We start from the raw sequence: 21,732 nt of genomic DNA, 5'->3' as shown, positions 1-21,732 counted from the left end.
ATAACATAGGAGACTGAGCAAGGTGTGTGTGTATCGTTCAGTCTTTAGAACGGAAGATCCCCTTGTCACTGCTAACCCTGGTTTACACGGTCATTTTTTCCCCTCTAGGAAGTTATTCCACCATCATAAACTGGCAATGATAATCACAGTTTCTCTCTCCCCCACCATTGCAATAGAGGACTTTATTGTATTAATTATTTTGGGATTATAGGACTTTGTATTAAGGATCATTAAGCTTTTAGTAGTGGTGAGAATTAAAAGAGGGCAGAGTGTACACTTTTCAGACACTATTCTGAGAGCATTTGTAGAAAGCAGAGAGTACCTAACCATCCTACACCATGTGTGATTTCTCTTGGTCCTTTACCTCTGCACTCTCCCCAACAGTGTATTTTAAAATTAAATTACATACATTTTAAATGACAATCCTGTTTATGAACCAGCATCATTTTAGCATCTCAAGGCTGAGCATGTGAATTATCTCGTAATTCTTCTAGAGGGACTAGGATGCTTATCTTCAGTACTTCATGTCAAAAGAGACATGGGGAGAATAGAGCTGTTTAAAACTGTGGGGACGTTATTCTTAGATTGTGCTAAATGCTTGGCATGTGTATAGGTGTTCTGTCTCTCTCCTCCTTCCAGGAATGGAAAAAGATGGTTACACTGCAGGGTTAAAATAACTAAATAAACCTGTCTTGCTCAATGGGGATTAATGAATATAAATTAGGATTCTAGACAAGAAAGGGAGAGGACTGAGTAGAAAGAATAGATTGGACAGAGTTTTGGTAATGAGTGCATCTGTGTGGTCCAGCTGATAGAGATCATATTTGGGTTTAGAGATTTTGGCCTGAGTTACACCTCTGCCATTAGCTTGCTGTGTGACCCTGGACCAGTCACTGTGACAGGGTTAGTATGATCACGGGGATAAAAGAAGCCATAGTGGCTTATTCTCCTGCCCCTGTGCATGCGCCAGTTGTTTCAATAATTACCCATGTGTCATGCAAACCCAGCGCATGGCACAACGGGGGTGGCTTCGTACCCACCCTACAACCCACGCCCCAGAGTGGGGGGAGAAGCCACGATAGCTTATTTTATCCCCACAATCGTGTGAACTTGGCCTGTGTCTCAGCTAGGGACATACAAGAATTTTGTTTCAGTTCACAAAGCATCAGAACTTGCCCCATTCTCAACTTCAAACGAGAGTGCATTTTGGGGGGGAAGCTCACACAGTCCTAAATTTCCAATTGCATTAAAAATGCATGTATATTTTTTAAATGCACACTTTAAAATGCACTTTTTTTAAAAAAAAGCACATTTTCAAAAAACATATTCCTTTTCATGCTTGAATCAATGGGGTGAAAGTGCACACTTTTGAAAACTGTATATGAAAATCTGCACTTTCCCCATTTGAACGAAAAGAAAAATGGATTGCAAATGAAAATGGGGCCGAGGTGACCTGAGCTTTGAAATGGAGTTAGGAGAATCTGAGTGAACTCAAGTATCCCTGGTTCTCCCATCCTTAGTCCCAGCCTCAATTCCCCAACTGCTACAAAGGAACAGAGTGTGATTAAACACAACAAATATTAGGATAACTTCCAGGAGTGGCCCATGAGAGGAGAGAACCAACAGGAAAAAATATGACAGAATGCATGTAAAACCTCTTTGAACATATAAAGCTGTGTACTGGAGTGTGCTGAGGTGGCGATATCGACCTTTGACTCCTCTTACCAAAAGGCCCACCTTGCAAGAGAATTGCACTGATAACCAAAGTAGAGAGCATTATGGCTCTCTAGGCCCCTCTAAAACTACTAGTGACTTGGTTACAGGCCTGGGGCCATTACAAGCTGCCACACTGATTTGGGTAATAATGGGTCCATATAGCTCTGTACTGTCTGCTGTGACTGGCAGCAGCTCTCCAGCAGAGGTCTTTTCCCTGGTACCCAAGATCCCTTTACCTTGGGATGACTGAAACTGGGACCTTCTACATGCAAAGGTATATGCTCTGCCATTGAACCACAGCCAACAACGCTCTTGAAGGAACTGCCAATAAATCTTAGAAACTGCTGCTTCCTTTGCACAGTCCTTCAGCACACATAGAGCCCCTAACCTGGAACCACTACTACCTAACAGCAATGGAACAGACACAGGTCCAGGAACAAACCTGACAGGTAAATCTGTCCTATCTGTTTGGGAAGCACTATTAAGGGACCAAAAAATGCCATATTATCAAGAGCTCATTCACTGGCCTCCTCCAACCCAGTGCCCTGTTGGACTACAACCCCCATTATCCTCAGCCAGCAGGCTGTCTGAGGATCTGGAGGGCAACACATCTAGAGATCACCAGGTTGGAGAAGGCTGAACTGTATGCTATCACCTGCCAATAACACCTTCCAAAGGTTTACAGAGGAAAATGGGTCTGTCCATGAAAGACACAGAGGGGACTATCCTGTTCTGGACCCAGCAGAAGGTCACAGGGATCAATCCCATGCAGGAACTTGCAACACCCAAGAGAGCTCCTAGTAAGCAACCTGCTCCTCCAAAGTCTGAAGCCTTTTATAGGACAGTCCCAGACTCCACCCTTTTCTTCAGAATGGAAGCCTTAAAGGGACAGGCCTCTGGCCTAGCCCTCCTCCATCGCTCCAGAGTTCATGCCCGGCATGCTGCCAACATTGGCACACTGGCTCCCTGGAATGAGGGGCTCTTTTAGATGAGGGTGCTGGGGCTAGGCTCAGGGGTCTCTGGAGGCTCAGGCATCTGGCAGTTCTGCAGTGCTGCTCAAATGTGGAGTTTCCTCTATTGGCACCACTGGATTTTTGGCTCAGAGTCCATGTCACTGCTGGACTCTGGGGTCATGACAGGGAACCTCTGGCCAGCAGACCAAATTCAGCCTGCCAGGCCTCCCCTCCTCCTTTCCAAAGTCCCACCCCCGCAGAGAAAGGAGACAGAGTGAGTGAGCAGCTCCTGACTGAACCATGGCTTCAAGAAGTGCTCCTCACGGCCATCTCTCAGTCATCTTTGCTCCCCTCTCACCTTTCCCAGGAGTGGATGTGGCTCTGGACTGAGCTGGTGCCTTGAACAGCCACTCTTCAAGGCACTGGCACATACAGGAGCTGGCTTTGCCCATCCCTCATCTTTCCCAGTGTGGAAAGGTGAGAGGTGAGTGAAGACCACTATGTGTGTGTGCACGCGCATGCGCGCGCGTGCATGCTTGAATGGGTGTGAGAGTGAATGGTTGTGTGTGTGAGAGAAAGAGAGAGAGAGAGAGAGAGAGAGAGAGAGAGAGAGAATGAGCAAGGCTATGAATTGTGTGTGTACATGTGTGAGGGTGATTGGCTCCAGACAAACACATCAGGGCCACATGCCAGCAGGGCGTAGCTCTGCCTGCTTTGGGCTGTGGCTGAGCCCACTGTTGGCATGTGCCCCCCCCCCATGCCTGTCCAAAGCCAATTTGGTCGTCAAGCAAAAAATATTTCCCCACTATTCAAGACAATGAATAGACACAAATTGGGCATTACAGCCTCAATACAAATTACCAGGGGGATAAACTTTCCAATCTGCCAGGACGTTTACGTTTCAGCCTCAAGGTCAGGATGCTTAAGTAAAAGATGTCGCTTGATAAGGGAGATGAAGTGTGAGGTTGCTGGGCTAGAGTTGCTTACAGATGAGACGTTATCTCTTGGCAAGAATAAAAGCAGGGAGTGGGGTTGTTAAAGCAATACAAACCATTACCACAAAGAGTAGTATTTGCCTGATGTGGTGGTGTGACAGGCAAGCTTTATAGTACAATCCCAGACATATCTACTGAGAAGTAAACCCCACTGAGTTCAGTGGCACTTACTCCCAGGTAAGTATGTATAAATGGCAACCCTAGATGTTCCTGGACCTATGCAAATCTATGAGCTTGTTGACTCCAGATGATTAGATCTTGCTGACTTCAGCGGACTGCCTCCTGCTTGGCAGCAGCAGGTGCAAGGTATATACCTTTAATTTTTAAGGTATATACCTTGTAAAAGGTGTTCCCACCTTGCCACCCCCACCATCTGGTTGTGTATATGTCCAACACCTTTACTTGCTGAAACAGACTTTGGAAAAGGGAAGTTTAAACCATAATACACTTGGTGTTCACACTACCATGAAACTCTGTTGTATGTACTACAACAGATCAATGCTGCTTCGGTTCTGGATTTGTCTGTGACTTTTGGTTTTGTATTATTCCAGTGCTGTAGATCAGGGGTGGGCAATTTGTCGCCCACAGGCTGCATGTAGCTCCCACCAGTCCTGATGCCGTCCTGCAATTTGTATTTTTTTAATGGCATCCGTAGCAGCTTTGGAGTGCCCAAACGGCCAGATTTAGCTTGCTTGCAAGCTACATTTGGCCCTTAGCTGCTACAGAGTGCCAAAAGGGTTAAATTTAGCAAACAAGCTAAATTTGACCACTGTAGCAGTCTATAGTGCTACAGAGCAGTTTACCACCAAATTTGGCCCTGGGGGAGGGGGGCACAGACTGCATGGTGCCCAATGGACTGTAGCCCATAATGGTGGCCCAGGGGGCCAAAATGGTCCCTGGACCTCCAGAGGTTTCCCACCCCTGCTGTAGATAGTAATAATTTAATCATTCAGCTCTCTCCCCATCCTATGCCTCTACAAAGGGGTGTGTGTGACTGAGGCATAGTGAGGAAATGGAAAATGAAAGGCAACTTTAGAGAGGGGCTGGGGAAAGGGAGTGCTGAGATACGGGCTCTTCCTCTCCCACACCCTACAACTCCCAAGTCCTCTTTCAGGTTCAGATACAGTGGTGCTGTTCCATTCTCTTTACACACAAACTGACTACCCATAAATTGCACTTTAGGTGGTTTCTTGATGCACTCCAGCTTTCTGGCCTTTTTCGGTTGATCTGTGTAAGCAGAAAGACCAAATAGGGCATAGTTTACATGCGCTGCCAATATGCAATAGGAAGATAGCAAAAATTAACATTCTGCTGCTGACCCTTGTTAACCTTTAACTCTGTTTTTGAGAGTTGCCATGTATCTGTTGCAGCAGACAGGAGAGGACCAAAATGGGTAGTGGCAGATGGAATCAGGTTCAAAGTAGGTGCATTTGGGGGAAAGACTTGGGGAGTTACTTGCTGCAACATGTATAAGTATGCAAAACACAAAGTAATAATAGAAATAAAATAATAATTTCTATCCCACTGTTGTACTGACATACTCAGAGGAGCCAACAGCAAAAAAATACAACACCAATAAACAATATAAAACAGATAATACATTAAGGGTGCAATCCTATGAGTGTTTAGACAGAAAAAAATTCCTACAACTCCCAGCATTCCCCAGGCAGCATGGTGGCTTTTTTCTGTCTAAACAAGCATGGGATTGCACCCTAATACAATAAAAATCACAATACATTTAGGCAGCAACACAATCTAATATTACTCAGGGTGCTTCCAGACAAGGCTTTTATTGCGCCATTGCCCTGCCTCATTCACAGAATTCTATCTGTGGGTGAGGTGGGGTGTCTAAACATCACTGTCTTCATCCCTCTAGTGTTTTCCCCTAGCTTTTTCTGTCTTGTCTCTTATGACAGAAAATCTGTTAAGGAGAAAATGGCAGAATAATGGCACAATGCCTTCTAAGTAGTAGCGCTAGGAACCCTCTGTTTGGAAGCACCTTCAGTAAACCCCTCCTGGAATATAAATGTCTTCCATCGCTGGTGAAAAAGACTCCAAAGGGGGAGGGGCTGACAGATCTTGATAGGGAGAGTATTCCAGAGCTCTGGCACCCCTACCAAACAGGCCCTGTCTCTTGTGCTAACCCAGTGGATATCTTCAGATGGCACTGAGCTGGGACCCTGAAGCTGATCTTAATGGCTGATTAGCTGGTGGATTTGTGATAGCATGTTCACAGTTCTTGTGCCTATATTTTCAAACAGGTTAAGCTTATAGTATTGGTTTCTCTACACAGAGATGCTTGTTCCTCCTGTGGTGTGAAAATGTGGCATGGACCAGGCAAGTCTTTGCATAATGAGCAGTTAAAGGAGGGATTTGTTTTATTATTTTCCTCTTATTGTTTTACAAAATAGCAACATCAGCCCTTTCATTCAGTTGTGTGTCCAGGTAGCAGCTGTGCTGGCCTTGCTCAGTTGTTCCTGACCCTTTTTATCCCTCCCCCACCACCCCCTGCCACTGCCTGGGCCTTGTTCACACAGCAGCATTGCCAACTTTTTTTTTTCTCCTGGCAACGCTCCTATTAAAAGCCTTCATTTTAAAAGCTTCATGACAAAAAGAAATCCAGCTTCAACAAATTCAGCTTGGCTGTATCTGCATGCCAGGCAAAAGTTCACATTTCTCCTTGTCACGTAGCTGTCAAAGACACAAGAGGCCTAGCAGAAGAAAGAAAAGAAGCTGGCAATAATCCTAATGGCAAGAATTGCCCCTTTTGTTTCATTTTCATTCCTCCTAAACATATTCATTAGCACAATTCTTCAATGTGTGCAGCTCATAGGAAGCAGGCTATCACTCACTCCCTTCTGTAGATTTCATTTCCCCACTCCCATCCCGCAAAGATGCTAAACAACAACAGGCCTTGAGAGATTGATCAGGGCCTCAGAGGTAGGAGGTTTCAGTTTGTGCTAGGAAAGGAGCACTGAGATGGGTGCCTCAGGCAACTCATTCTGGGTATCATGAAAGGGCAGCAAATGGTTAGCTATTTATTTTTTATTATTGAACTTTTACTGCCAGGGAGGCGGAGAGGTGTGTGGGATTTTCTGCCACAGGTGCCAAAATAACTTGACAGACTTTGGCTACTATGCGCCTTGACTGTGAATAATGGTGGCACCATTTGCTGCTCTGCCTCAGACAGCAAAATGTCTTGGGCCAGCCCTGGGAGGGAGAAATCCAGGATCTTCACAGGAACTGTTTTGGTTCATCAGAGAATGTGACTGAAAGAGATCTTTGGACTGATTCTTGACAGTGAAAGGCCTTGCAGAGAGCATGGCTGAGGAAGGCTATTCCGTAGTAAATGTCCTGAAATACAGAATTGAAAGTCCCCCTATATCAGAAACAGACATCTTGCGAGGAACAGTAATCTAAATCCAGTGGTTCCTGGTGCTAAGTGCAATATATTCAGGGCAACTTGGGGCCTGAGGAACTATTGAGATGCGAATATAAAGTTGACATTGTCACTGTTATATTATGGGGTTGCTTTGTTATATGTTCTACTTTGATTCACACAAATTGAATACTGTATGTAACACTGTATGCTTTGAGCACTCCTAGAGGAAGAAAAGTGGGATACAAAATTTCTAAAACAAAGTAAATAAACTATAATGCTTTGATAATGGAGAGAAGAGACATTATTTTTATGCTAACTGATTAATTGGTAACATTGAAATTCAAAAGTTATTACTAAATATTTTACAGCCATGAAATTATCCAAAATCTTAACATAAGAGCCATGCTGTTGGATCAAAGACCTATCTAGTGCTGTATTCTGTTCCCACAGTGACCAACCAACCAGATGCCCCAGTGGGAAACCCCCAAGCAGGCCATGAACACAACAGTACCTTCCTGTTCATATTCCCCAACAACTGGTATTCGGAGGCATACTGCCTCAAATACAGAGGTAATATACAGCCGCCATGATGACTAGTAGCCATTGATAGCCTTATCCTCCATGAATTTGTCTAATCCCCTTTTAAAGCCATCCAAGTTGGTGCCCATTACCACATCCTGTGGTAATGAATTCCATAGTTTAACTATGTGCTGCATGAAGATGCTCTTCCTTTTATCTGTCCTGCATCTCCCAACAATCAGCTTCATTGAATGACCCTGGGTTCTACTATTATGAGAAAGGGAGAAAAACTCCCTTCCCACTTTCTTCCCACAATGCATCATTTTACAACATTCTATCCTGTCCTCCAAGGAGAGTTGCTCCTCTTGCTTGATTTCTGATCTCCCCAGGTTGCTATAAATAAACTGAATTCTATTTTTATTTAAACAAGTTTAGGGCACAGTCCTATGCCTATATAGAGAGAAAGAAGTCCTACAACTCCCAACATTCCCCAGCCAAGATGTTTGTGTTATAACCCAATAACTGGTTTCTGAATGCCCACTGCTAAAAAGGTAATTATCACTGTCTTTACTTGCTGCATTTCATTTCCCTCTGATTGCAATTCCCCTCTCCCCCAGTCCTGTATTTATACAGGGTGCTTCTAGTTGGAGAGTTCCTAACGCTTCCAACTATAAGGCAGCCATGCCATCATTTTCTCCTTAATGGATTTTCTGCTGTAATTAAAAAGATGGAAGAAGTGGTGGAAAACATGGGAGGATTGAGTGGAAGACAAGGGGCTTTTCTACACAGGGCTGTTAATTCATCACAGAACTGTGATTGTAGCACTACACCAGGAGGGTTTCCATTCCTGTTTTTCTGCTACATAATCTCTAGGTGGCACTGTGGTATACCAGAATGGTGCAAATATATAAGGGGAAATCGTGCTTCCTTTCACTATCAGAAATAGTACTTCATTTTCCCTGCTCTAAAAAAAAAACCTTGCAGAAAGTGTTCTTCACAAACAGACTCAAAACTGGAGGGTCACGATATCCCTAAAGAACCCATAAACAACCATGAGTAAGGAATGATGAGCGCACAACAAATGCCTGGTGTAGAAAAGTTCAAGGTCATCTGGATCCCCATGAAGTACTGTGAACTAGGCAGGGAGATGGCACGATTAAAGCCTCGTCTGGAAGCACCCAACTTTTTCATGTTTTTCTCCTCAACTGTTTTTTCTTCCCTAGTGAGGAAAAAGACAGAAGCAGGGGGGAAACACAGGAGAGCTGCAAACTGTAGACAACACTGTCTGGATCCCCTGTAAAATTCCATGAATGAGGCAGGGCCATTGCACAATAAAAACCTCGCCTGAAGCACTTATAACACAGGAGAACACTTCATGCATCTCACGGAGCGAGGAAAGCTTATGCCAGAAAGCATTCGTCAGTCTTCAAGGTGCCACAAGACCCCTTGTTGTCGTTTTGCTACAACAGGCCAACCCGGCTACCCCTCTGGAAACCGTTGCTCATTTTCGCACTTGCGTGCCTCTGTTCACACCGGCGAAAGCCAGAAAGGGGGCGGCCTCGTGGGGGCTGCGGCTGCTGCTGCAACCGGCCAGGCAAGACACCGAAGCGCCGTGCGGTGGCGAAACGCCTCGTCGCGGCGTAAACTCCGGCGCTGCTCTTTCTGCGGCTCGGCTTCCCCGAGGCACTGCGAGCTGAAGACCCAGGCGCGACAATTCCCCCGGCAGCCTGAGCGGGCCGGCTCCCTCCCTCCGCGTCTGGGTCAGCCTCCAAGGGGCGGGGCCACGCCTGCCGCAGCTTCACCCGCCGCCGGGTCCGATCCCCTTATGCAACCGGACGGCCGAATCCAAAAAAGGAACTGGCGAGGAGGGGGGGGAGGGGGGAGCGAGTGTGCTTTTTGTTCAAACCAGCCAATGGGCGCGGGCCGTGGCGAGAGACTGACAGCCCGGGTCAGGTGCGGCTCCTGCCAATAAGCGGCTGCTCGCGGGATTTGACAGACGCGCGCCCCGCACACGCGCAGCCCGGCAAGGCCGTATTGGCGCAGCGGGGTCGCGTCGCGCCGCGGGGCTCGCAGCGGGCGGAACCGGCGGCGGCGGCGGCGGCGGCGGCGGCGGCGGCTGGGATTACCCGCATCCATTGAAGCGGCTCGCCGGCTTCGTGCACCCAGCTGAGCTGTCATTCTGCGGGAGGAACAGGGGGTTCTTTGGGGTGCCTGTGTGCGCGCGCGCGCGCGCGGTTATTTTTCCTGCTTTTGTTTTTTTTAATTCTTGTCGGCGGCATCTTGGACGCTTCAGAGGATAAGTTTGGGGCGCTTAGATTACCAAGGCTCGGAGAGACGGAAGGCAAGAGAGAGGAGGAGAAAGACGGACGAGGTGATTCCGATGCTTTCCTTTTTCTTTTCACCCTGCGAGTCAGCGCCCCCCCCACTTGTGACCTCTTTCCCTTTTCTCCCCCCGCCCCCCCAAAAAAAGCATCTGAGGTAAATCTGTCCAGCCGGGCGCCCTCCAGATGTGTCGGACTACAACTCCCATCATGCCCGGATGGGCGTGCTGGCTGGGGATACTGGGAGTTGTAGGCCAAGGGCGGCAGGTTTGAGGGAGGCTGTTCCGCGCTACCTGCCCGTCGTGCCTGCCACACTACCGGAACAAAGCTCGACCTCTTTTCTGCCTCTTCTCCTAATGAGGTTGCTCGTTTTAGTTTTATTTTATTAAAAAGGGAGGAACGGCAGCCATCAGCCTCGTGCACGCTGCTTTTGTTGTTGTTGTTGTTGTTGTTGTTGCTGAATAGCAAAAACACGGGGCTGCAGATTGGAAGGCGCTTCTTAGCTGGAGTGATGGAGGAGCGGCTGGGGGAGGAAGGAGAGAGACCCGATCCTATCTAAAACCCGAGTGTAAAACTCGGTTCAGTGGGGCTTACTCCTAAGTCAGTTCGCACAGGATTGGAACGTAAGGGTGCGAGAGAGCAACGTGGATCGGCTAGAAGAAGAAAATAGGAAGAATGGTGCAACTTCCCCATGGTTCTCTACAGTGGACATCAGCTCCATTGGACACATAGCGCTTTTATTTGACTTGACAGTTTTGCCATTGCCCTAAGCCGCGATTGCCTCTCTCTCTCTCTCTCTCTCTCTCTTCTCCTGACTGCACCCTCATTCTTAGTATTCATAATTTTCTTGAATAGTCTGGTACAATGGCAGTGCGTAACTCTAGTGGGACAGTTGCTGCCAGTGTTTGATTTAAAAAGAGAGGTGGGGGTGGGCTTAGACCTGCCTGGAAGTCACACCCCCTGATCTGGAAACCCCCTGTCCCTGATCCCAGATGTGGGCAGGTAGGTGGTGTTTGCTAATTAGAGAGGGAAAGAATGGTGCTTACTATGTACAGAGTGTTTTTATGGATTGATTACATTAGTTATCCCACTGTTAAGGTGGCATACCTCACCCCCACGCACACAACAACCCTGTGAGGTAGGATAGACTGAAAGAGAGCATGACTGACCCAAGGTCACCTAGTGACTTTGAACACAAGTCTCCCCAGTTTCTTTGGCTTAAATTGAAGAACGTAGGGAAAACCACTAAACCATTCAGGTATGACCTAAATCATATCCCTTTTGAATATACAGTGGAGGTGAGGAATAGATTTAAGGGATTAGACTTGATAGAGTGCCTGAGGAACTATGGACGGAGGTCCATAACATTATTCAGGAGGCAGCAACTCAATCCATCCCAAAGAAAAAGAAATGCAAGAAAGCAAAGTGGCTGTCTGAGGAGGCTTTACAAGTAGCTGAGGAAAGAAGGGAAGCAAAAAGCAAGGGAGAAAGGGGAAGATATACCCAACCGAATGCAGAGTTCCAGAGAATAGCAAGGAGAGACAAGAAGGCCTTCTTAAATGAACAATGCAAAGAAGTCGAGGAAAACAATAGAATGGGAAAGACTAGAGATCTTTTCAAGAAAATCGGAGATCTCAAGGGAACGTTTTGTGCAAAGATGGGCATGATAAAGGACAAAGAAGGCAGGGACCTAACAGAAGCAGATGAGATTAAGAAGAGGTGGAAAGAATACACAGAAGAACTATACAGGAAAGATCTGAATGTCCCTGATAGCCATGATAGTGCGGTCACTGAACTCCAGCCGGACATCCTAGAGAGTGAAGTCAAGTGGGCCTTAGGAAGCATTACTAACAACAAAGCTAGCGGAGATGACAGTATTCCAGCTGAGCTATTTAAGATCCTAAAAGATGATTCTGTTGAAGTGCTGCACTCAATATGCCAACAAATTTGGAACACTCAACAGTGGCCACAAGACTGGAAAAGGTCAGTTTACATTCCAATTCCAAAGAAGGGCAATGCCAAAGAGTGCTCAAACTACCGTACAATTGCGCTCATTCCACATGCCAGCAAGGTGATGCTCAAAATCCTGCAAGCTAGGCTTCATCAATATGTGAACCGAGAACTACCGGAAGTACAAGCTGGGTTTCGAAGAGGCAGAGGAACTAGAGATCAAATTGCCAACTTTCACTGAATCATGGAGAAAGCAAGAGAAGTCCAGAAAAACGTCTATTTCTGCTTCATTGACTATGCTAAAGCCTTTGATTGTGTGGATCACAACAAACTGTGGCAAATTCTTAAAGAGATGGGAGTACCAGACCACCTTACCTGTCTCCTGAGATACCTGTACGAGGGTCAAGAAGCAACGGTAAGAACCGGACATGGAACAACCGATTGGTTCAAAATTGAGAAAGGAGTACGACAAGGCTGTATATTGTCGCCCTGCTTATTTAACTTATATGCATAGTACATCATGAGAAACGCTGGGTTGGATGAATCACAGGTCGGAATTAAGATTGCCGGGAGAATTATCAACAATCTCAAATATGCAGACGATACTACCCTAATGGCAGAAAGTGAAGAGGATCTAAAGAGCCTGTTGTTGAGGGTGAAAGAGGAGAGTGCAAAAGCTGGTCTGAAACTCAACATTAAAAAAACTAAGATCATGGCATCTGGCCCCATCACTTCCTGGCATATAGAAGGGGAAGAAATGGAAGCAGTGACAGATGTTATTTTCTTGGGCTCCAAGATCACCGCAGACGGTGACTGTAGCCATGAATTTAAAAGACACTTGCTCCTTGGGAGGAAAGCTATGGCACACCTAGACAGCATAGTAAGAAGCAGAGACATCACCTTGCCGACAAAGATTCATATAATCAAAGCTAGCGTTTTCCCACTAGTAACGTATGGCTGTGAGAGCTGGACTATAAGGAAGGCTGAGTGCCGAAGAATTGATGCTTTCGAACTGTGGTGCTGGAGAAGACTCTTACGAGTCCCCTGGACTGCAAGGAGGTCCAATCAGTCAATCCTAAAGGAAATCAACCCTGAGTGCTCATTGGAAGGACAGATACTGAAGCTGAAGCTCAAATATTTTGGCCACCTAATGTGAAGAGAAAAGTCACTGGAAAAGACCCTGATGCTGGGAAAGATTGAAGGCAAAAGGAGAAGGGGATGGCAGAGGATGAGATGGCTAGCTAGCATCACCGATGCAATGAATATGAACTTGAGCACACTCTGGGAGAGAGCGGAGGACAGGAAAGCCTGGCGTGCTATGGTCCATGGGGTCACGAAGAGTCAGACAAGACTTAACGACTGAACAACAACAACTCCCCAGTCCTAGTCCAGCACTGTACTGGCTGCACAAATCTAGGTCCCAGTGTCCTTGTGCTGCACATATATTATTCCTGTTATAATCCATGCAACAATCCTGCAAGGTAAGTCAGTATTATTATCCCCAGATTGTGGATGGGTGATGGTAGCTGAGGCTGAGAAACAGAGAGGCTTGCCTAAGACCTCCTCACGAACACATGGCAGAGTCCAGATTCAAGTGCAATTTCTTGGCCATTCTGCAGCAATGCCATCTCTTTGCTTCCAGACAAAGTTTTCATTGTGCAATTGTCCTGCCTCATTCATGGAATTTCACAGGGGGCTCAGACAACAATGCCTTCCAGTTGTAATCCTCCCATTTTTCCCCACCGCTTCTTCCTCTATTTTTCGTACCAGAAAAACATCCGTTAAGGAGGAAAAGTCAGAATAGCTGCACCATGTCTTTTGATTGTTAGCCCTAGGAGCCTTCTGTCTGGAAGCACCCTTTGGCCTTGTGATTTGTCAGAACCAATGTCTTCTTCAAGGCTAGTGAGTCAACCTTGAGATTGAAAACAGGTTTCAGGACTGAGCCCTGGTTTTGTGCCCTTACAGAAATCAGGACTGAGCCCCGTAAGGCTCCCTGTTTTGTAGCAGTTTCCATAGTTTTCCTCATTTGGGTTTAGGAGATAGGATTTGCAAGATGCACAGGAAGTAACTTGACAATGGCCCGTTTTAATCGTACTGCTGCTTTCCCTTCATCTATTCTGAAAGGAGGTCAGAACTGACCCCTGGAGTAGCATACTTGATTTCTATGGAGTTACCCCAGGGATGAATCTGGTTTCCAAAGAACTCTGAACAGATGCCTTTGTACTTTCCTTTTGCTCTTGGGGAATTGATCTTCATTCCCCTTTACTTTCTGCACGTCTGGTGGGTGGGTGGGAGGTGTTTCTGGAGGGCTGGTGTAATAATGGGTTGGGGGCGTGTGACATAACAAGCTGTGTTTGCACAATAGTAATTGTCATGGATGGGATGACATTTAGCAAGAACTGGAGAATGGGCGGAGGAGAGGGATCTTTTGCAGCCTTTGGTGTGCAGTTCTGCCATGTGACCTGAAGATGTTTCCCATGATAATAGCTGCGTTGTAGGAGAAGTGCAGGCCAGGGCATGATAGGAACTTAATTATGGCCTAAACTTTCATAAGCAATTGCCAATGAACAGCCTTGTGAGTTTGCTTGCTTGCTGCTGTGGCTGGCGCAGCAAGGCAGACTTTATAACCGTATAAGGGGTGGAAGACAGCAGTGTGGACAGGCCAGGTTTCTGCTGTTTGGGTTGTTTTGCATCCCGGCAGGCAAATCTGCCAGCTGGCTGGTGGTGTATTAATACAGTTGCTGCTGGGGCAGAGGGGAGCACTTGCATGAGTCTGACTTCACTCTAGACTGGCTTTGTCTTGGCTGGGTCACATGTTTTTTGGCTTGGCCGACAGCTCTGCCACTCTCTGCCAAGCTTTAGATGCATTTGGCTCATGATGTTCTGAAGGGGGTATGTGACTTGTCCATCTGCTGGTTAGAAACTGAGCTCACGTGCTAATGCCAGCCAGAAGGAGACATTGGAAATTGTGCTTTTACCTAGCACAAGCTACAAGTATCATGCTACAGTACCCCCTGCAGGACAAGGAGAAATGCCCCAATTCCTTTGGTCTCTCACCCCGTCCCTCGCAGTAGAATCCTTGGGCCTGCATCTCCCCTTTTACTATTGGTTCTCCCTGTGCTTATTCTCCCCTCCCTGATTTCAGGACTTGGTGATGTTTGCGAAGTGAAATAAAGTAGCTAATTTATCTCACTTTACTTTAATATAAGCACACGCTCATTTAAACTGGTTTCAAACTGATTTACCTGCTCAAAGAACCCCGGATATGGTTGTGTTATGAGAGTGCTAAAATTATTTCAAAATCTATATTAGTGTCATACCTTTATTAGGCCAACCAAAAGATCATAAACATATACAAGCTTTTTAGACCTCCAGATCTCTTAATCAGGCAAGATGGTTCAAAAAGCAGGTGGGGTGGGAGGGGGAATAAGGAAAAGAAAAAAAAATTGACTTGATGGTAAAGTCACAGTGTCTGCATGTTCAGTCCCAATATGAAGTGAGGGAGTAGGTGTCTGCAGACACAAATCAGGCTCTGCAGGTCATGTGACAGTTACAGATTGGACCTGTAGCTGCTTCTAGGATTGCTGAGAACCCGAAAGGGAAAAATGTGGGATCCCCCATTTTCAAAGTATAAGATCACGCAGTTACTCAGATGTGTTTCCATGTGAACAATTATTTGTTCACAGTGATTCTGGTTCCTTCACCCAACAATAATTCCCAAGGTCCTAGAATTAATGGCCAGAAATGGATTAAACCTGATCTAAATTTTAGTGAGGACATGTTTAGATTACTTGAGATAGGGTTTAAACTGCACTTTCTGGGAGGGAAAGGCATGTGCATTAACCTTATCAAGCCCTCAGGCTCACTTCATTTTAGACTTTAGCAGCTTGTTTTGGGGGGTTATAGAAAAAGCAAAGGAAGCTGTGGTGGTCCATAGGGAAAATTCCAAAACTCACAGTTGGACTATTAGGCCCAACTGAAATCTCATGAAATATTGAGCAAGCTTTCAGGTTCTCCAGAATTCTTCAGGCTGGATGTTAAAACGAGAGTTTTGGAAAACATGAAACCTTGCTCATTATTTTTGGGTTTATGTACAGCTTGTGGAATTCCCTGCCACAAGATATGTTGACGGCTTTGAAAGAGGATTAGGCAAAGTCATGGAAGGTCAGTCTATCAGTGGCTGTTAGTCCTGACAGATAAGTAGAATTTCCACGTTTAGAGGAAGTATTCCTTAGAACAGGGGAGCAGAACACTGTGATGGTGGGGGAGGGGAGCGGATTGCCCCTCCACAGGCCAGAGGACATCAGTGGCGATGGCCATTGCGCCCCGCCCCGCTTGCCCATTTCAGCATTCCCTGGGCCAGGAGGAATGGAGAAAGGGACCGGGCTAGTGCTGGGAGGAGCAAGCGCTCCTCCCAGCATTGGCTGAATACCTGGCTTGTGTGACATCCAGCAGCCCCACAGGGACACCAGGCATCATGCAAAATAACTTGGCTGCCATGAGGAATCATAGAATAGTAGGGTTGGAAGGGGCCTATAAGACCATTGAGTCCAGCCCCCTGCTCAATGCAGGAATCCAAGTCAGAGCATCCCTGACAGATGGCTGTCCAGCCTCGTCTTGAACGCCTCCAGTGTGGGAGAGCCCACCACCTCCCTGGGTAATTGGTTCCATTGTCGTATTGCTCTAACAGTCAGGATGTTTTTCCTGATGTTCAGCCAGAATCTGGCTTCCTGTAACTGGAGCCCATTTTTCCGTGTCCTGCACTCTGGGATGATCAAGAAGAGATCCTGGCCTTCCTCTCTGTGACAACCTTTCAAGTACTTGAAGAGCGCTATCATATCTCCCCTCAGTCTTCTCAAGGCTAAACATGCCCAGTTCTTTCAGTCTCTCTTCAAAGGGCTTTGTTTCCAGTCCCCTGATCATCTTTGTTGCCCTCCTCTGAACCCTCTCCAGTTTGTCTGCATCCTTCTTAAAGTGCGGTGCCCAGAACTGGACACAGTACTCCAGATGAGGCCTAACCAGTGCTGAGTAGAGGGGAACTAGTAATTCCCAGATGTGGAAGCTGTGCTTCTATTAATGCAGCCCAAAATAGCATTTGCCTTTTTTGCAGCCACGGCAGAAGAACGGCCACAGTTCCTGATGATGGCCAGATCCCTGGCTTTGTGTGGCATCCAGCAGCCCTGGGAGGGCGTTGCCCAAAGCAACTCAACAACCTACATCCCCACTGTTCTCTCCGATCCCAGATTCCACTGTGCAGTGGAAGGGAGAGCGGCACACAGGGGAGTCCCAGTGGGGATTCCATCTAGGGAAGGATTCTGCCAGTGGTAGGGCTTAGATGCCAAGCCCTGCCCCCCCAGGAGGCTTTGCGGGCCGGATTAAGCCTGCAGGCCAGGGGTTCTGCACCCCTGCCTTAGAATATCAGTAGTTGGGGAACAAAAGTTAGAGAGGCCTATTATCTTCACATCCCACTTGTGGGCTTCCTGGAGGCATTTGGTTCACCACCGTGGGGAAACAGAATGCTGGATTAGCTGGCCCTTCAGTCTTTTCTGGTGCGGCTGCTGTTATATTCTTCTGTAAGGATTCTTCTCTTTGTGCCAGGATGCTACCGCTTCAGCTAGCCAAAAATGTCACAATGGCAGCCCCAGCTGTTGAGTTTGCCGTTCTTATGCTCTTCTCTCTGTGCTGCTCCCCAGGTATCTTGACAAAGAACCAGTGGTTTTTCTTGCACCATGTCCCGACGAAGCCAGCGCCTTGGTGGGACCGTTCATTATTACCAAAGCGAAGATGATGGCAACAGCAGTAGTGGAGGGAGTTCACTGCTGAGTGGACAGCAGCCCTTGTTTAAGGATGGTTCCAATAGGTAAGTGGGAGCAAAGGGGAGGGGAATCCCATACATGTCCCCCTAAACGTTGATGGGCTGTTGCATTTCTTTGCATCTCAACATGGAAAATTAGTTTGTCATGGTTGCTCTCCACATCGCTGGGTTGCAAGTAGTAGATTATTGGATCACTGCCAAAAACTGGGGATAGGATGAAGTGTTTTGTGTTGAGGTATGTTTGATGATACCTCTGAGCTACTGCTACAGCAACAACTGCACTTTGAATGACTGCTGTTACTAATACGATTATCACTTTTTGGATTTAGTTTCCTTCTGACCTCACCTGTTTACAGTTCTTCCTGCCATAATATATACTGTATAGAAACCTCAGACTCTCCATAATACTCCATATATCTGATGAAGTGGGTTAAAGTCCATGAAAGCTTATGCCAGAATAAATTTGTTCGTCTTTTAGGTGCTGCAAGGCTCTCTGTTGTTTTTGATAAACTAAAACCAGCTTGAACAGTAGAATCTGAATTCAAATGCTAGATTTAACAAGATTTTTAAAAATAATAATTTTTTAAATTATTATTATTTATTACATTTCTATACCGCCCATAGCTGAAGCTCTCTGGGTGGTTTACAAAAGTTAGAAAATTAAAAGTACAATATGCAAAATTTAAAATATAAAAAACACACAAACAGTATACACAAAGACAACATATATCTAAAAACAAGTTTGAGCCATCAGCCAAGCCATAAAACCATACATTTTAAATTTTAAAAAATCTGGATTTTGCATTTTGTAAACCACATTTTGGCTCTCAACATTTGGTTTAGAATTTCTGCACTGCAAGTTGAGTTTGAGCCTCAAAATCTGGGTTTAAAAATTGTGAATCTAGATAGAACCTGGATTATTGTTGAATTTCAAATCTGAGTGCAGCTGCATTTGTTGGAGTGTGGTGCTAAACTTGTGTTGGATTGGCTTGATCATAGAATCATAGGGTTGGAAGGGGCCTACAAGACCATCGAGTCCAAGCCCCTGCTCAGTGCAGGAAGCCTGATTCCCAGGCCTCTCCCATCCAAGTACTAACCAGGGCTGATGCTGCTTAGCTTCCGAGATCAGACAAGATCAGGTGCATGATCTTATCAAAGCTATATTGCCCAGAGCACTACCTCCTTGCATACTTCACAACGGTTGTTAGAAGACCCTGACATCTATGCTCTTCCAGTATCATTTCTGCCGGATTCCCCCACATCTGACTTGTACTAATCCTCCCTGTCTCCACAATCCTCTCCAATTTCTCCAAAGCAGCAACAGAGCCATGCCCTGTCTGATGCACAGCGTAGGACTTGAACTGGAGGAGAATAGAAGAGTGAGGATATTGGAGGGGTATTTTCTCTAGCTCAGCCTTCCCCAACCTGGTGCCCTCCAGATGTGTTGGACTATGCATCCCTGGCCAGCTGGGGTGCTGAGAGTTGTAGTCCAACACATCTGGAGGGCACCAGGTTGGGGAAGGCTGCTTTAGGTCCCTTGCTATTTCTGGAGAGAAGAAACAGCATGGCTTGGTAATAGTGAGGAGGTTCTCCTGTCTGCTCCCTTTTTTCTCTGGTTGGGTTTCTCCTGTGCTAATTGGACTCGTTGTGATCAAGCTCTGACGCAGCAGAATCAGACTGAGCTGCATGTTGAAGGAAGAGCTCCTAGGTCTGCTTTGCTGAATGTGCCGTTTCCAAAGCTGCAAATAGTATTTATGGGGCATTTCAAGATTTAAAAAAAATAAATAAATTGTAGCATAGAGTCATGCTAGTCCCTTACTGTACCTGTGGTGGAATTGCCATTCCCCATGTAATAGGTGGTTTGCTGTGGAAGAGACAATAAAACAAGCTAGATGTATCCCATTTCAAAAGCCTCCCATTGCCATTGTACACTTCACTTTGCTCCTTCATTTAGGGCATCTCTACACCAGCCTAAAATCCTGTATTTAAAACGGGGCTTTTTGCTTCTGTTTTAAATGCAGGATCACAATGACTCCCTTTTTCACCCACTTTCTTTCCCCCCTCCCCTTTCTCCTCCTTCTCCCCGTATCTGAGTCTTCCATTATCTTTCATGGATCTCGCTCCTCTTCTTGACGCTTTTCCTCTTTTGACGGAGGGAACTCAAGCGGAACACAACGGGGTAATTTGATAGCTCATTACGATGATCTATTTCTATTTCTATTATCTATTTCTATTACTAAGATTTATTTAAAAATGGAACAAAGGGCGTTTAGTGCAGGAGACGTCTTGGAGGGTCACAGCGTCATGTAAACTGCCTGCAAACTTCCGGAGCAATCTGAATTGCAGGATAAAAGCTCTGTGTGAAGAAAGCCTTAGAAAGGTGACTTAGTACTACAGTGGCACAGCAGGGCGCACATACCCATAAAATGCGCAATTAAGAAGGAGAAATTTCCTTTAAAAGAAACAGTAAAAAAGAAAAGAAAAAAAAGTTACATGAACATCAGCAGGGGAGTTATGTCACTTGTAATTGCTGATGTCACAGGGACTGCCCAATAAGCGCCCACCACATTTACGCCGCTACATTCCATACACTGTTCTAATGGGTAGTGCACCAATTGGGGAAAAGAGACATACTTTCTCATCATCAAAATATGATATGGTTTCTGGTGAAAGAATACCATTTCCCTGCAACAGAAGCATTTCCTCAAAGGACGGCATCTGGCTTGCCCATAATAATTAGTGACAAACATGCAAAGAAAAATAATCTTCTAGCTGCCTTTAGGGTTGCCAGCCCTAGAAATAAAAAATAAATTACGCTACCTTGGTGCAGCTGGGAGCAGATTTCTTACTATCCAGGGGCATAGTGCTTGAGTCTGTCCGGGGTGGAGCCATGGGTAGAATCTAGCAGTTTGGGGTGCAAAAGTGTCTGTTCACCTAAGTAGCACAGCTTAGGCCTGGTATTCAGAACCTCTGGCACAGAGGCCAAATCCAGCCTGTCTGGGGTCTCAGTCAGGCCCTCTGGGGTTCTCCAGATGGCCGCACAGCCTTTCCCTGACCATCAATAGTTTTGTTTCCTGGCTTTTGTGCAGCCCCCCCTCCCTTATCCTAAACAATAGAAATGCCTCTCATGAGGTTTAGTTACTGGAAGTAAGATGTTCAAGCTAACATATGCTGGCATTTTTTATTATTTCAGCTCTGCCAGTTTTGCCTTCTGTCCTGCCCACCACAGGAATGCAACTCCTGACAGCTTCTCTGAAATGGAAATAGGTCTTTGGGTTTGGAGGGATTCAGTAGCCTGGATTAGGCTGCAGGGGGTGGCGAGACTTGCTCCTAGCTTTTCTGGCAAACGACTGTAAAGCCAAATAAAAAACAGCCAGGATTTTTTTCCGTGGTCAGTTGGTAACCCCAGTTGCCGTCTAGGAGTATCTACTGGCCCAGTTCAGACATAACAGTAACAAGTGTTCTAAAGAATTCTGGCTTCTCATTATGTCTGAACCGGCCCATTGTCTGACCTTTGAAAAACCACATGAGTGGTCTGTTGCCTTCATGTCGTCTTCTGGGCTTGCAAGAGGTGGCTGGTTGGCTACTGCGAGAAATAGCATGCTGGACTATGTAGGCCTTTGGTCTGATTCAGCGGGGCTCTTATGTTCTTCAAATCACTTCTTCAATCCCACTCCACCACGAAAAGCCCTCAGACGCTAACCCCATCCAGGAAAACCACAGCTGCTGCAGAGGAAGCAAGCAGGAAGTAGAGATGGGAGAAAGAATAGGCAGAGTGTTCTCTGTGCTCAGTGCATCTTCTCCGCTTGGTTAAAGATCAGTAGGCGGCTGAAAAGGACATTGCCACCTGCCTATATATTCATATTCTCTCTCTCCCCCTCTCCCTCCCACCTCTCTCTCTCTCTCTCTCTCACACACACACGCACGCGTGCGCGCGCGCACACCCCCCCCCTTAAAATGTATAGTCCAGGCAAAAATAGCTGCTTGTGCTATTTTTAAACAAGGTCACACCTCTCCTCTGTAGCTAAACATTTATCTTTGCATTACCTGAAGCGTTTTTTTTATTTCTGCACAAAAAGCA

The 21,732-nt window shown here is 46.2% G+C and overlaps 1 protein-coding gene across 3 annotated transcripts in view; it reads left to right on the top strand.

Moving 5' to 3' along the window:
- The first annotated feature begins 9,582 nt into the window (after positions 1–9,582).
- The window catches only part of SUN2 (Sad1 and UNC84 domain containing 2), a 45,511-nt gene continuing 33,361 nt past the window's right edge, over positions 9,583–21,732 (top strand). For 2 of the 3 annotated variants that reach the window (XM_084809849.1, XM_084809853.1), the window contains exons 1-2: positions 9,848–9,936; positions 17,530–17,696. In XM_084809849.1, coding sequence (XP_084665975.1) covers positions 17,566–17,696 — 131 coding nt within the window. In that variant the 5' untranslated portion in view covers positions 9,848–9,936; positions 17,530–17,565. Of the gene's footprint in view, positions 9,937–17,529; positions 17,697–21,732 lie in introns of all 3 variants that reach the window. The other variant, XM_084809850.1, reaches the window with a different exon arrangement.

This window comes from Heloderma suspectum, chromosome 7 (genome assembly GCF_057233095.1).
Source record: "Heloderma suspectum isolate Gila_16-S chromosome 7, 16-S_ref, whole genome shotgun sequence".
NCBI lineage: Eukaryota > Metazoa > Chordata > Lepidosauria > Squamata > Helodermatidae > Heloderma > Heloderma suspectum.
This window is presented reverse-complemented; position numbering and strand designations above follow the sequence as displayed.